This window comes from Pseudophryne corroboree, chromosome 3, assembly GCF_028390025.1.
Source record: "Pseudophryne corroboree isolate aPseCor3 chromosome 3, aPseCor3.hap2, whole genome shotgun sequence".
In the NCBI taxonomy this organism is placed as follows: Eukaryota; Metazoa; Chordata; class Amphibia; order Anura; family Myobatrachidae; genus Pseudophryne; species Pseudophryne corroboree.
The window spans coordinates 706,574,319-706,590,039 of record NC_086446.1 but is presented as its reverse complement, the minus strand read 5'-3'; the positions used below and the strand labels follow the sequence as shown (position 1 = coordinate 706,590,039).

The 15,721-nt window shown below is 42.3% G+C and overlaps 1 protein-coding gene across 1 annotated transcript in view; it reads left to right on the top strand.

Annotated features, from left to right (window-relative positions):
- LOC135057412 (alpha-2-macroglobulin-like) overlaps positions 1–15,721 on the top strand; it is a 139,014-nt gene that overhangs the window by 64,474 nt on the left and 58,819 nt on the right. The window contains exons 12-13 of the mRNA XM_063963302.1: positions 5,565–5,637; positions 12,659–12,804. Coding sequence (XP_063819372.1) covers positions 5,565–5,637; positions 12,659–12,804 — 219 coding nt within the window. The remainder of the gene's footprint in view (positions 1–5,564; positions 5,638–12,658; positions 12,805–15,721) is intronic.

Genomic DNA, 15,721 nt, shown 5'->3' with positions numbered 1-15,721 from the left:
AAATCAGAAAAATAATTATAAGTAACAGTGTGACATTCATGGAAGAAGCGAGAGATAATGTCATAATTACAGAAAACTCAATTGAAGAGGAAAATACAGATTCCAAAGTAACAGATAAAGTACAGATCACTCAAAAAGTTGAGGTAAAACACAAGACAGATACCAGCGGCACTCAAGAAAGTATAACAGTAGGAGTGAGATACTCTTCAAGAGAAAATAAAGAAAAAGCCCCCATACATTTATTATACAAAGCGACAGCTGTTAACATACGAGAACCTACATCATGGGAAGAAATCGCTAAATTCCCAGAAAGAGAAGCACAGAAATGGCTAACAGCCACAAAGGAAGAAATGGAATCAATGAAAGACAACCAGACATGGCCATTGAGGAAACTACCAATGGACTTTTAAGGTCAAGTATGATACTAAAGGAAAAGATAGAAACATACAAGGCAAGATTAGTTGCTAAAGGATAATCACAGACATTTTCAGAAGATTATGGTGAAACATTTTCTCCAGTCATGAAGCACACCACCATTAGAACCTTACTTCTAACAGCAGCCATAAAAGGTATGCAGGTGAAACATTTCGATGTGAAGATGGCTTTCCTACATGGTGAACTGAAAGAAGACATATAAATGGAACCAGGGCAGTAGAGAGCTTGGCTGTGCCCGGGTAATTTTCAGGGTGTGTGGCCTAATCACAGGAGGTGTGGTCATGCACCCCTAGATAATAATATAGAAAAAAAAATATTTTAATGCCTTCCTGGCCACACTGCAGCCAAGCACACAACATCATGCTGTGCTGAGGAGAACAGCTGCAGCTGCTGCTGCCAGGTGGGGTGGGGGAACCTGGGCCCCTCCATCAGACCTGGGCCCTCCATCAGACCTGGGCCCAGATAATAAGTATCCCCCCCACCCCCTCTTGGCACCACTGCATGGAACAACCACCAGGTTTTGTGAAAATTCAAGAACCAGTTCAAGCATGTTAGCTTAACAAAGGAATATATGGTCTAAAGCAAGCAGCAAAAACAGGGAATACAAAGATAAATGAAGTCTTGATGGAGAATGGGATCATCAGAAGTTAAGCAGACCCCTGTCTTTATACAAAGTTAATAGAAGAAACATGGTTTTATGTATAAATTTGCGTGGACGATGAAGGGGAATTGAAATAATACAAGATCTAAACAGTCAGTTTGAAACAAAAGACCTAGGTCACGTAATGCATTACTTTGGAATGCGGATCTCAAAGAAGATGACGGAATGTTCACATTAAGTCAGAAATACAAGATTCAGGAAACCATTGAGGAGTTTAATATGAAAAAAACAAAGATAGCAAGCACTCCTATGGAGACAAGTTATGTAAAGGAATCAAATGATGAGAGTGAACTGTTACAAGATAGTCATCTATATAGAAAAGCTATAGGTACATTGCTATACATTGCAACTGTCACCAGACCAGACATTTCCACACAGCAGTTGGGATCCAAAGCAGAAAGGTTTCCAAACCAACACAGATGGACTGGAATGCATAGGGTAATTCATTGCTTAAAGGGAACCATTAACAAGAAGCTTAAACTTTCAGCAAGCACAAGTAACAAGTTAACAGGATAGGTTATTCTTGATGCATTCATCATGTTGACTCAGACTGGGCTGGAGACACAAATGACAGGAAATCCACAAGTGGATAGTTATTCTCAATCGGAGAAGGATTAATCAACTGGACAAGCAAGAAACAGTCTTCCGTAGCACTGTCATCTACAGAGGCTGAATATATCGTGGCAGCTCACGCCAGTCAAGAAGTGATATGGATAATGCAACTACTATCAGACTTGAATGCCTCAAGAATAACCTACCGAGATATATGAGGATAATCAAGGATTCTTGCATTAGCACAAACAGAAAGAGTAAATCCAAGAACCAAGCATATTGATGACAAGCATCATTTTCAGAGGGATCTACAAGAACAAGGTTTTATAGAGTTGAACTATTGTCTAACAGAAGTTATGACAGCTGATATCCTGCCTAAGCCTCTGTTGGAGAGAGACATTGGATAGTTATATCAAATGTGGTTTTAATTGAAGAAACAGAGTCTATTTAGAAGGGGTGTTGAAATATGTACAATGGACTATGGGTTTATTCATATGCATGTACTTACCTTGTAGGAACAGCAGATGGCGATTTACTCAAATATATGTCTATTGTTTGTCTGCTGTATATTCATGAACTTGCTTCTAATACCTTTCCCATCATGGAGGACATGTTGCAGACATGTTGTATTTATGAAGCTGTTACTGAAAGTTAATGTTTGTCATCTTTATATTGATCTTGTTACCCAGTACTACCTTTACAAGACTCGTCCTGTCTGTTTGCAAGGTAACTCCCATGATGATCTTTTAATCTTTTATGTATGAGAACTCCTGCTGCACACCTATGGTATTCCATAGCCACATGCCAACACATGCCAGCTCCTAGTCAGTGACAGGTGCTGCAGTGTGACATTATCCTGCAACAACCGACTCCTTTCACTGACAAGGAGCTGACATTTCTGGGCACCCCCCCCCCCGGAGTGATGTAGCCGGGTGGGCTTCCCATTAGGTCACACCCTCTATTGACATCAGCAGGGGATGTCTGCTAGACCACACCCCTATCTACAGACCACAGACCATTTTCAGGCAAACTCGCCATAGGCACCCAAGGGGGTTACAATTAGCATCACCAGGTGTTACCGACCTCTGTGCCACCACTGGACCCAGGCTCCTGCCGTGCACTTACAAACAATCCTGGCCCCAGGTAAAGAGTACACCCCTTTTTTCAGCACCCCTGCCTGTAGAAACCTATAATGGCTGCTTTTGTGAAAACGAGAGACTGCAGCATATATCAGAGATATCTACCCAATATATTCATTCCATTCCAGGAAACTTATTATTTGCAGGTACCCCCAAAACTGGGTGTTTTTGGAGGATATCCCAAAAATAATTATTGATAAATAGACCCCCAATAAAAAACATACCTAGATATTAGGATCCTCTCAGCTATTAAATCCAATCTATTATTTTCATGTTAATTTTAAAATTGATCCTAGAACAAACATAACAGCAAACTTTGAAAATCATATTATTTCAATAGCAGATGGTCTAATGAACAATAATAAAAGAAAGGGGGGCTGGCTGGAGAGACAGAAGGGAGTGCTGGCTGGAGAGACAGAAGGGGGGCTGGCTGGAGAAACAGAAGGGAAGCTGACTGGAGAGACAGAAAAGGTTGCTGGTCTCTGATTGGAGAGACAGAAAGGGGTGCTGGATGGAGCTGGAGATACAGTGGGGGGCTGGAGAGACAGAAGTGGGCTGGCTAGAGCTGGAGAGACACTGCAGGGCTGGAGTGGCAGAAACACAGGGGTGAGGCTGAAGAAACCTGGAGGAAAGTGGCTGGAGATTATTCTCAAGTGGCAGGATTTCTGGCACATTACTAACTCCTTTGCCTCACCAGCTGTGCAACTGGACATGTGCTGTTGGAGGAGTGGAGATGGGAGGCAGTACAGTTTATTTTTGCCTCTTGGGGGCTCTGCCTATTTTATCAGTCCTGGGACACACATTGTTTGATGGTAGCCCTGCTAGTTATCATTCCATAAGGCAGCCAGAAGAGTCACTGACTCTTTGGGAACAAACAAGCAAGTATTATGGGGTGTCCCTGTGTTGGAACAAAGGCTCCATGATTCATTATTATGTAGAATCACTTCAATCTTTAATAAGCAGTTCTTTCACCAAGTGTAAATCATCTTCGTAGCCTATCCTAACCTACGGTATCCTATGCCATGCGTAGTCTGCCCCGGATCACTGCTGCATCTGGGAAGTAATCAAATCTTAAAATGAAATACTAACAATTATATACTGTAGCACATATTTGTTATACAGTTTATATTTCTTAATGCCACAAGACTTTTTTTTTATTGTGTACATTTTATAATTGAATTTGGAGCTTCAGCTCTTTGGGTCATAAGCCTAAAGGAGATTCTGAATTGGGTGCAAAAAAAAAAAAGCAAGTGACATTGCACCTGGGGAGTCATTCCGAGTTGATCGTAGCTGTGCTAAATTTAGCACAGCTACTATAATTAACTCAGGCATGCGGGGGATGCCCAGCACAGGGCTAGTCCACCCCACATGTCAGTACCGCCCCCCCCCCCTGCACAAATACAAAAGCATCGCACAGAGGTGATGCCTTTGTATTTGAGGAGTAACTCCCGGCCAGCGCAGCTCCTGCGGCTGGCCGGAGTTGCTCGTCGCTCCCGCTGGCCGCAGCGGCTGCATGACACATCACGCAGCCGCTGCGGCCCGCCCCAACGGTCCGGCCACGCCTGCGTTGGCCAGACCACTCCCCCTAAATGGCGGCTTTACGCCGCCGTTCAGCCCCCTCCCGCCTAGCGACCGCCTGTCACAGAGGCGATCACTAGGTAATGAAAGCTGCCATGCACCGGCGCACTGTGGCACCGGTGCTTGCGCAGTTTCGACCCGATTGCTGCGCTGCGACAAACTGCAGCGAGCGATCGGGTCAGAGTGACCCCCCCTGGAACAAACCAGGTGGCAATGCAAGGTGTGCACATATATTTTTTTGTTTTTTTGCATGCAGGGTAAACACTGGCTGCTTCTATATGTAGCCTAGAAAGCTGGACAGCATTACTTTTGCACTTCAATTTAGATTTGAGTTCGGACAAGCGCCTCTCACATCTAAGTCGATCTGCACATTTTAAACGCTGCTGTATGTGGGGATTTGCAGCCAAAGACCAATTAGAGTCCCCATGATTGATAACCCCTGTCCACCATTGAAAATGCTTGCAGTGGCCAGATGGTAATTAGATCTGTACCATGGATCAAAGATGAAGGTTGCCTGGTCTGATGAATCCCATTTTCTTTTGTGATAAGTAGTAATCTAGGTCAGTTTGCATTGTTTAACTAGGGAAATTATGCCACCAGGATGTATAGCGAGAAGGAAACAAGCCAGTGGAGGGATCTTGATCTTCTAGGCCATATGGATGTTATTTTGATGTGTACCACCTAAGCACAACTGCAGACCTTTAATGGCAATGGTTTTCTCCAATGGAAGTGGCCTCTTTCAGCTGCATAATGTCACGCTGCAAGGATTGTTCAGAATTTGTTAGATGAACACAATGAAGAGTTCAAGTTGTCGCCCTGGCATCCAAATTCACCAGCTCTCATCCCAGTAGAGCATCTGTAGTACGTGTTGCAATAACAAAACTTATCTTTGGCAGCATCACCTCGCAACCTACTGTACAGGAGTTAAAGGATCTGTTGATCACATCGTAGTAACATAGTATCTAAGGTTGAAGAAAGACAATTTGTCCATCAAGTTAAACCTATTTGTGGGTACATCCAGGTAGCAGATGACACAGGACACATTCATAGGTCTTGCAGAGTTAATTCCTTAGCATCAAAAGCAATTTATACAGGTGCTTTGGCTCATCAGTGTATGTTTTTAACTTCCACTTGTCTACTATTATATTACATTAGTTTTATATTAAGACTGTACTATATAATTATCTCTCTTTCCACAGCTGTTGTCTAAAGATGGAATCAATTCTTATAAGGAACATAAATTAGACATTAAAGAGCATGTAAAAGACCCAAGTGAGTATCATATATACATAACATAAATATTGCAGTGTAGTATATTGTACTGTATAGTACATTATGTAAAAGTTCACTACTCTATGGGGGTAATTCCAAGTTGAACGCAGCAGGAAATTTTTTAGCAGTTGGGCAAAACCATGTGCACTGCAGGGGGGGCAGATATAACATTTGCAGAGAGAGTTAGATTTGGGTGGGTTATTTTGTTTCTGTGCAGGGTAAATACTGGCTGCTTTATTTTTATACTGCAATTTAGATTGCAGATTGAACTCACCACACCCAAATCTATCTCTCTCTGCACATGTTATATCTGCCTCCCCTGCAGTGCACATGGTTTTGCCCAACTGCTAAAAAATGTCCTGCTGCGATCAACTTGGAATTACCCCCTATATCTTTATTACCAGTGCAAAGCAATTTGTAATGCTGAATTTAATTGAGTAGTCCATGACTGACTGATTATGAAGACTACTGGTTAGAGCAAAACATCACTCAGTGCTAAGATATACCTCAAATTTAAGATTCATACACTTCTGCTTGTGACTAATTCAAAGAATGAATGACAATGTGTGCTCATAAATTTTCGTGTTTTGAGTTTTGGTTCTAATTCAACTTTCGTGTTTTGGTTTTGGCTTGGTTTTGCCAAAACCATCCTTTCGTGTTTTGGTTTTGGATCTGGATGATTTTTGAAAAAAACCCATAAAAACAGCTAAAATCACAGAATTTGTGGGTAATTTTGATCCTATGGTATTATTAACCTCAATAACATTCATTTCCACTAATTTCCAGTCTATTCTGAACACCTCAAACCACACAATATTGTTTTTAGGCCTAAAAGTTGCACAGAGGTTGCTCGATGACTAAGCTAAGCGACACAAGTAGAAAACACAAACACCTGGCCCATCTAGGAGTGGCACTGCAGTGGCAGACAGGAGGGCAGATACAAAAAAAGGCCCCAAACAGCACATCATGCAAAGAAGAAAAAGAATTACAATGAGCTAGTTGTATGACTAAGCCAAGTGACACAAACAATTGGCCCATCTAGGCATGGCACTGTAGTGGCAGACAGGAGGGCAGATATAAAAAAAGGCCCCAAACAGCACATCATGCAAAGAAGAAAAAAAGGTGCACCGAGGTTGCTGTATGACTAAGCTAAGCGACACAACCACCTGGCCCATCTAGTAGTATCACACAGTGGCTGAATGTCGAGAATGGGCTGCAATTGTTCGGTCCACTGACAGCATCTCCAGCAAGCTCCAGTCACTTTTAAAAAAATCTGCAATTGGTGGACTTATACGGCAGTACCCCAGGACTAATACAGTAGTACCTCTGGACTCATATGGCAGTTTCACACAGGATGGCACTTTTCAAAAACCAGGCCCCAAACAGCACCTCATGCAAAGATGTCGAAGAGGTGCAATAAGGTAGCTGTATGACTAAGCCAAGCGACACAAACAATTCCAACTGGAATTATACGTCCAAATCACTGAAATTAATTGGCAAAATCACTGTAATTATACGTCCAAATCACTGGAATTAATTGGCAAGATCACTGGAATTATACGTCTAAATCACTGGAATTAATTGGCAAGATCACTGCAATTAATAATTATACGTCCAAATCACTGGAATTAATTGGCAAAATCACTGTAATTATACGTCCAAATCACTTGAATGAATTGGCAAGATCACTGTAATTAATAATTATACGTCCAAATCACTGGAATTAAATGGCAAAATCTCGCTATCGCCTGCATAGTGAAGTGGAATCTAGATGGGAATTTGTACCGGGGACACAATACCTCCATCAATTGTCTAAATCCCACTGCACTAATGGCGGATACCGGACGCATGTCTAACACCAACATAAGTGTCAAGGCCTCAGTTATGAGGGCTTCCATCGTCATGTGAAGCTGAACCACTAGTCATGAACATTTACGTTTCTTCTCAGACCATTTAAATTTCTTTTTTGGGGTCTTTTTACTGAACTTTGGCTTTTTGGATTTTACATGCCCTCTACTATCACATTGGGCATCGGCCTTGGCAGACGACGTTGATGGCATTTCATCATCTATGTCATGGGTAGTGGCAGCAGCTTCAGCACTAGGAGGAAGTGGTTCTTGATCTTTCCCTATTTTATCCTCCAAATTTTTGCTCTCCATTATGTTTCTGGAGTTATATAACTAACACAATATGCGGCACAGGAATGACTGATGGCTGATGGCCAGGACGCTACCACTGGTCTGATGCAGCACAACACAGCAACACTGTAAGGGACTTGTTGTTATTATTATTATTATAATACGGCAGCAGTGGACATATAGCAGCAGCGTATACCACTGTGACTGCCTCATCACTGGAATGACTGATGGACAGGACACTACCACTGGTCTGATGCAGCACAACACAGCACCACTGAAAGGGACTTATACAGCTACACTGGATATACGGCAGCAGAGGACACCACCACTGTGACTGGTCACTGGACTGATGCTGCACAAGACACTTCCCCTGGTCTAATGCAGGACAACGCAGCAAAAATGCAAGAAAGCAGCACTGGGAACATATAGCAGCAGAGGACACCAACACTGTGACTGGTCACTGGACTGATGCACAAAAGACTTCCCCTGGTCTAATGCAGGACAACACAGCAAAAATGCAAGCCAGCAGCACTGGGGACATATAGCAGCAGATGACACCAACACTGTGACTGGCTGGACTGATGCAGCACAATACACTGACTACACTGGACTGGACAGCACAACACAGCACGAGACACGCCACCCCACTTTCCCGCCCCCACAGACACTGAGCACTGAGGACACGTCCTCTCAATACACTCTCCGAGACTGGAGTGAAAATGGCCACGACGCGCGGCTCCTTATATGGAATCCAAATCCCGCGAGAATCCGACAGCGGGATGATGACATTTTGCCTCGTTTGGGTTTCCGAGTCAGGCGGGAAAACCCGAGCCTGACTCAGAACCGGGCTCTGAGCGTGAAGTTCTCTGAGATCCGAACCCGCTCATGTCTACTCTTAAATAGTAACAAATCAAAAAAAAAACTGGGAGAATAGACGTGTTGGAGAGAGTGTATCATTCCCATGTGTATAATTTTGAATTACAGTAGGTCACCTATGTATTATACTACAAGTAACAGTAATTCAGACACCATTAGTGATTTCAGTACATGAAGTACTGTAGGTGTTAGCTTCAACAAGATTAGTGAATAAGAGCATACATCCAGCAACAGAGACTCTTTACAGGGTATATACGTGCATGCAAGAAACTACAGCCTTCTGAGAAAGTCTTCTGTTATACAGTAATGTACAAATCCTGGTAATCAGGATCCTGCAGTTATTTACCAAAACTTGTAGTGACCGATCATATAGAAACATAGAATTTGACAGCAGCAGATAAGAAATACTTGGCCCATCTACGTGCACACATTTAGGATTCATTTTTTTTGTAAGGAGCCAGTTAATCTACCAGTATATTTTTGGAATGTGGGAGGAAACCAGAACACCCATTAGAAACCCATGAAAGCACAGGGAGAAAATACAAACTCCACAGATTAGGGCCTTGGTGGGAATCCAACCCATGACCTCAATGCTGTGAGGCAGTAATGCTAACCATTACACCATCCGTGCTGTCCTGCACCAGATGAAACCAGAATTTGCTATGTTGCACTGTAGTCCAGAAATGTTACTAATAATTATGATGGTCTCTAATAGTGATAGTCTAGTATAGTTTGCACCTAGTTTGTGCAGGTACACAACCAGATGTAGCCGTCTTTGCCTCAATGTATGCCATGCCAGGGTGCGATTTGCAGCCGGCAATCACTTCTTAATTAAAGGAGTTCTGACACCCCTTCTGATGCCACTGAATAGCTTCTAATCCAGTGTAACCTGTTTTTATGAAATCAAATTAATGTTGTTTCTTCAGTGCATCCGGAAAGTATTCTCGGCGCTTCACTTTTTCCACATTTTGTTATGTTGTAGCCGTATTCCAAACTGGAATAAATTATTTTTTTTCCCTCCAAAGTCTACACACAATACAATACCTCATAATGACAACGTGAAAAATAAGTGTGTTTGAGATTTTTGCAAATTTCTTAAAAATAAAAAAACTAAGAAAACACATCCTAAGAATTCACAGCGTTTGCTCAATACTTTGTTGATGCACCTTTGGCAGCAATTACAGCTTCTAGTATTTTTTTAATATGATGCCACAAGCTTGGCACACCTATCTGTGGCCAGTTTCCCCATTCCTCTTTGTAGCACCTCTCAAGCTCCATCAGGTTGGATGTGAAGCGTCAGTGCACAGCCATTTTCAGATCTCTCCAGAGATGTTGAATCGGATTCAAGTCTGGGCGCTGTCTGGGCCACTCAAGGACATTCATAGAGTTGTCTTGAAGCAACTTCTTTGATATCTTGGCTGTGTGCTTAGGGTGGTTGTTCTGCTGAAAGGTGACCCGTCACCCCAGTCTGAGTTCAAGAGCGCTCTCGAGCAGATTTTCATCCAGTATGTCTCTGTACATTGCTACATTCATCTTTCCCTCTATCCTGACTAGTCTCCTGGTTCCTGACGCTGAAAAACATCCCCACAACATGATGTTGCCACCACTATGCTTCACTGTAAGGATGGTTTTGGCCTGGTGATGAGCGGTGCCTGGTTTCCTCCAAACATGACGCTTGGCATTCACGCCAAAGAGTTCAATCTTTGTCTCATCAGAACAGAGAATTTTGTTTCTCCTTCTGGTGCATTTTTGCAAACTCCAGGCTGGCCGTCATTTGCTTTCTTTTACTAAGTAGTGGCTTTCGTCTGGCCACTCTGCCATACAAGCCTGATTGGTGGATTGCTGCAGAGATGGTTGTCCTTCTGGAAGGTTCTCCTCTCTCCGCAGAGGAATGCTGTAGCTCTGACAGAGTGACCATCGGGTTCTTGGTCACCTCCCTGACTGGGGCTGTTCTCCCCCGATCACTCAGTTTAGATGGCCGGCCAATTCAAGAAGGAGTCCTGGTGGTTCTGAACTTCTTCCATTTATAGATGATGGAGGCCACTGTGCTCATTGGGACCAACAAAGCAGCAGATATTTTTATGTACCCTTCCCCAGATTTTTGCCTCGAGACAATCCTGTGTCGGAGGTCTACAAACAGTTCGTTTGACTTCGTGCTTGGTTTGTGCTCAGACATACACTTTCAAGTGTGGGACCTCATATAGACAGGTGCGTGCCTTTCCAAATCATGTCCAAGAAACTGAATTTAACACAGGTGGACTCCAATTAAGCTGTAGGAACATCTCAAGGATGATCAGTGGAAACAGGATGCACCTGAGCTCAATTGTGAGCTTCATGGCAAAGGCTGTGAATACTTTTGTACATGTAGTTTCTTAGTTTTTTATTTTTAATAAATGTACAAATATCTCAAAAACACTTTTTTCACGTTGTCATTATGGGGTATTGTGTGTAGAATGTGGAGGGAAAAAATTAATTTATTCCATTTTTGAATAAGGCTGCAACATAACAAAATGTGGAAAAAATGAAGCACTGAGAATACTTTCCGGATGCACTCTATAAAAGCACCATAGGCCCTCATTCCGAGTTGTTCGCTCGCAAGGCGATTTTAGCAGAGTTACACACGCTAAGTCGCCGCCTACTGGGAGTGAACCTTAGCATCTTAAAATTGCGAACGATGTATTCGCAATATTGCGATTACAAACTTCTTAGCAGTTTCAGAGTAGCTTCAGACTTACTCGGCATCTGCGATCAGTTCAGTGCTTGTCGTTCCTGGTTTCACGTCACAAACACACCCAGCGTTCGCCCAGACACTCCCCCGTTTCTCCGGCCACTCCTGCGTTTTTTCCGGAAACGGTTGCGTTTTTTTCCACACGCCCATAAAACGCAGTGTTTCCGCCCAGTAACACCCATTTCCTGTCAATCACACTACGATCACCGGAGCAAAGAAAAAGCTGTGAGTAAAAATACTATCTTCATAGCAAATTTACTTGGCGCAGTCGCAGTGCGAACATTGCGCATGCGTACTAAGCAGAAAAACGCTGCGATGCGAAGAAATTTACCGAGCGAACGACTCGGAATGAGGGCCATAAAATGAATGAGAATAGAATAGCTTCTGATTTGCAGTGGTTTCAATAGAACCACCACTAAATAGAACACGCCACGGCAGATTGTCATTTAGAAATCAAAATCATTGCTTAGTAAATTCTATCAATTAAAATAAAAACAGTGTCAAATGACAGTGTTTTCCCGTGGTTTCTAAATGACACCAAAACAGCCACTTAGTAAATGCTATCAGTAAAACATAGATGGAGGATTTTAAATGGCAACAAAACCACAGCTTAGTAAATTTAGTCAATAAGATGCTGAAGAGCCTTGCCATGCATGCCTGTAGTTGCATTTTATTCAATTAATATGCGCTTGTTCACATCCATTCACTACACAGACCTGATTGCTAGGGTGCGTTTTTTGCATCCCTGCGATCAGGTAGTCGCCGCCTACAGGGGGAGGGGGAATCGCTGTGCAGCAGTGCGATCACATGTGCAGGAGAGCTGCACAAACAGAAGTTTGTGCAGTCTCTGCGCAGCACAGGACATACTCTTCCAGTGCGATGATCGGGGCCGGAGCTGACGTCAGAAACCCTCCCTTCAAACGCCTGGTCCCTCCTGCGTTTTCCCGGACACTCCTTAAAAACGGTCAGTAGCCACTCACAAACGGCCTCTTCCAGTCAGTCACCTTGCGATCGCCCATGCGATCGCTTTCTCGCACCCTCCGGTTGCTGCCCGGCGCTCCCCATCGATTTGGACTGACACGTCTGCGTATTGCGGTGCATACGCATGCAAAGTTCAGACCTGATCGCAGGCTGCATGTAATTGCAGCCTAGCGATCAGGTCTGAATTAGGTCCTTTATGTGTTACATAATTATACAGCACCATTTCTGCCTGAGGTGCTTACTATATGACAAGCAATGCAGGATTATTTCTGATTTATGTTTTTTACTTTGTTTACAGGTCTACACGGATCATTCACTTTAAATATCCATGTAGATAAAAGTTTGGCCCCTATTTTTGCAATTTTAATTTTCACTGTATTGCCCAAAGGAGAAACTGTTGTAGGTAGAGCACAATACAGAGTTACATCCTGTACCAGGAACAATGTGAGTATATAAACATAGACAATACCAGAATGCATTATAGAGGTGGTACATGTGTATGGAAGAGGAAAGTTGTTACTATTATACTTTATTTATATGGGGCCACAAGCAGGGACGTGCGGTGAGGTAAATGGCTCGGGAGGCACTGGCTAGTACCAGAGCCTGATATAAACACAATATATATGCCAAAGGATTCATGTGAGCATTAGGTAAAGACATACCTCCCAACTTCTGTGCTGAGGGAGTCGGGACACACCATGCCGGAGGCTCGGTCGCGGATAAAAAAAGGGGTGGGGCTTCTGCGCACGGCATTTATTCAGTGTGATCACCAACTGCTTTGCAAAGCAGAGCAGCGGTCATCACTACCTCTCCCAACTGCCCCCCCACCCGCGGGACACTGCGACCCACGGGAGGAACAGCGGGACAGTGTTCAATTAGCGGGACTGTCCCGCTGAAATCGGGACAGTTGGGAGGTATGGTAAAGATGCAGCAGAATAAACTCCTGGAAACTTGGTGAGGTTTGATTAGAGATTTGTGGAAAAGATACTCACCTGCCATTGACTTTTACCCCACAGTTTTGACTATAAAAATTATTAGAATAATATTTCTAACATATTCTTTGTATTTTTTATATACTTTATACCAGGACTGGCCAAACCAGTCCTCGACATCTACCAACAGTTCACATTTTCCAGACCACCTAGCTGGTGCACAGGTGTAGTCATTTCTAATTAAGATGTGCTGCATTCATTCCTAACTGACAATTCTACAGATCTCCAGGAGGCCTGGGAAACATGAACTGTTGGTAGATCTCGAGGACCGGTTTGGCCAGCCCTGCTTTATACAGTCAAAACTCTGGCGCAAACGTTAGTATGACAGAAAAGGCTCTGCCTCACCTTACCACACACCACCAGCCACAAGTGCCTTACATAGTACATAAAAGGAAGTACTGTAGTGTAAACAAAACAAGAAAAAAAGCGTATAGTTTTAAATATTGTATAAAATGGGGAGCAAGCTACTGTACTGTATATAACCATTGGTGCATATGAAGTCATAATACCCACGAAAAAAGCCACGGGTCAGTGCCATTGTTGGTATTTAAGAGGAGATGCTGGAAGAAGCGAGGAGAGGAAAATCACATTAGGGAAGAGGATCCTGCTCATGATAACAATCTAAGGGGACAGACAGGGGTGACACAGAAAGTAGACTGTAAGCAAGGAACAAAAGGGGCAATTCAGAGTTGATCACAGCAGCAAATTTGTTAGCAGTTGAGCAAAATTATGTTGTACTACAGGTAGGGCAGATGTAACATGTGCAGAGAGGGTTCGATTTTGGCGGGTTATATTGTTTCTGTGCAAGTAGGCTTTATTTTTACACTGCAATTTAGATTTCAATTTGAACACACCCCACCCAAATCTAATCTCTCTGCACATTTTACATCTGCCCCACCTGCAGTGCCAAATGTTTTTTCTTACTGTTAGTGTCCTTTTTTGGTTTGCTAACAACTCTGAATAACCCCCTATAGAGCAGAGGGTTAAGCGGAGAGCTGTAAGAAATTAAAGGGGAAATAGACATTAAATGAAGGTCTACATTTAATTAACTGCTTTCTTTCAGCAAACTGCTGGTTTGTGAACTGTATGATTTACTAAAGGCAATATAAACTTGTTAATACAAGTAAGCATTTCTGTCCATGTGTATGCTGAATCTTACAGATCCATAAACTCCAGAATGCAAAAACACCCATGATCAGTGACGTGAGAGTAGGATGAGCTGTTTGACATAAAAGAGTTGAAACTATTTACATAGAAGTTGTGTTTCAGCTGATAAAACACACATTTACTAACAGATGATTTGTTTTATATTAAATTTTAAATTTTAGTACATTTTAGCACAGGAAACACCAAAATTGATTTAGATCGATTTTAGTCAATTCAAATTCAATAACAATTTATGAAAAATGACTTTAAGGAAATATACTCTTAAGTTTCTCAATTGCACTTAAAAGAGTTAAAATTTTTGGTATTTAAAACAGATATACATAGTGAGGTATCCAATTAGCCTTGAAAATGCAGATTAAAAAAAAAAAAAAATCACAATTTTTTTATCCCTCCCCCATCCTATTATTTCTCACGTAAAACCCATTTTTCACTCGAAAATACATAGTGTCTGCGAAAAGTCGCGGACCTGTGTATTTTTGACCTATGTAACCCCTGGCAAACCAATTAGCTGCTGTAAATTACCGCGGCTAATTAGATGCCCCCCAATTAGTCACATAAATATCACATTAAATAGCAGAAAGATAAATATATTAAATGGATAAAATTGTCACAGAAATGATCACCTAAAATGTTATGAGAAGTATAAAATAGAGAAAATAGATACACTATAGGTAAAAATAGCGTGAAATGTGCATCAGTTTTAAACTACAATTCCCGACTCGGGAATTGTAATTTCAAAACGGATATACGCTTCACGCTATTTTCAGTGCGCAAATCACAGAGCTAGACTACAACTCCCAGCAGCTCTTGTGGTACTACGCAACATGCATACAAACTGCAATAGCAGCTATGCTGTACTAGAAGCCTGGTTGTCATGGTGTTATTGGTGATGAGCTATAACCTTACAGTACATAAAAACAAGAGGTGAAAATCAGATTTTTGGTATTAAAATGCACAACTGAGAGGATTGCGGTCAGGTATTTCCGGGATTAGGGGCCATGAAATTTAAGCTTCATTAGTTTCAATATAGGTCCGCCACTGAGTGTAGTATTATTATTATAATGCTAATGGTGGGTCTTGATTTGAATGGATATACAGTAGGTAGACTGTGATTTTGTGTAGGTGGATTCAATTTTAGATTCAGTTTATGCTCCATGTGAAGGAAGCGCTGTGCAGTTTAACAAAGAGCAGATAAAGGTCTT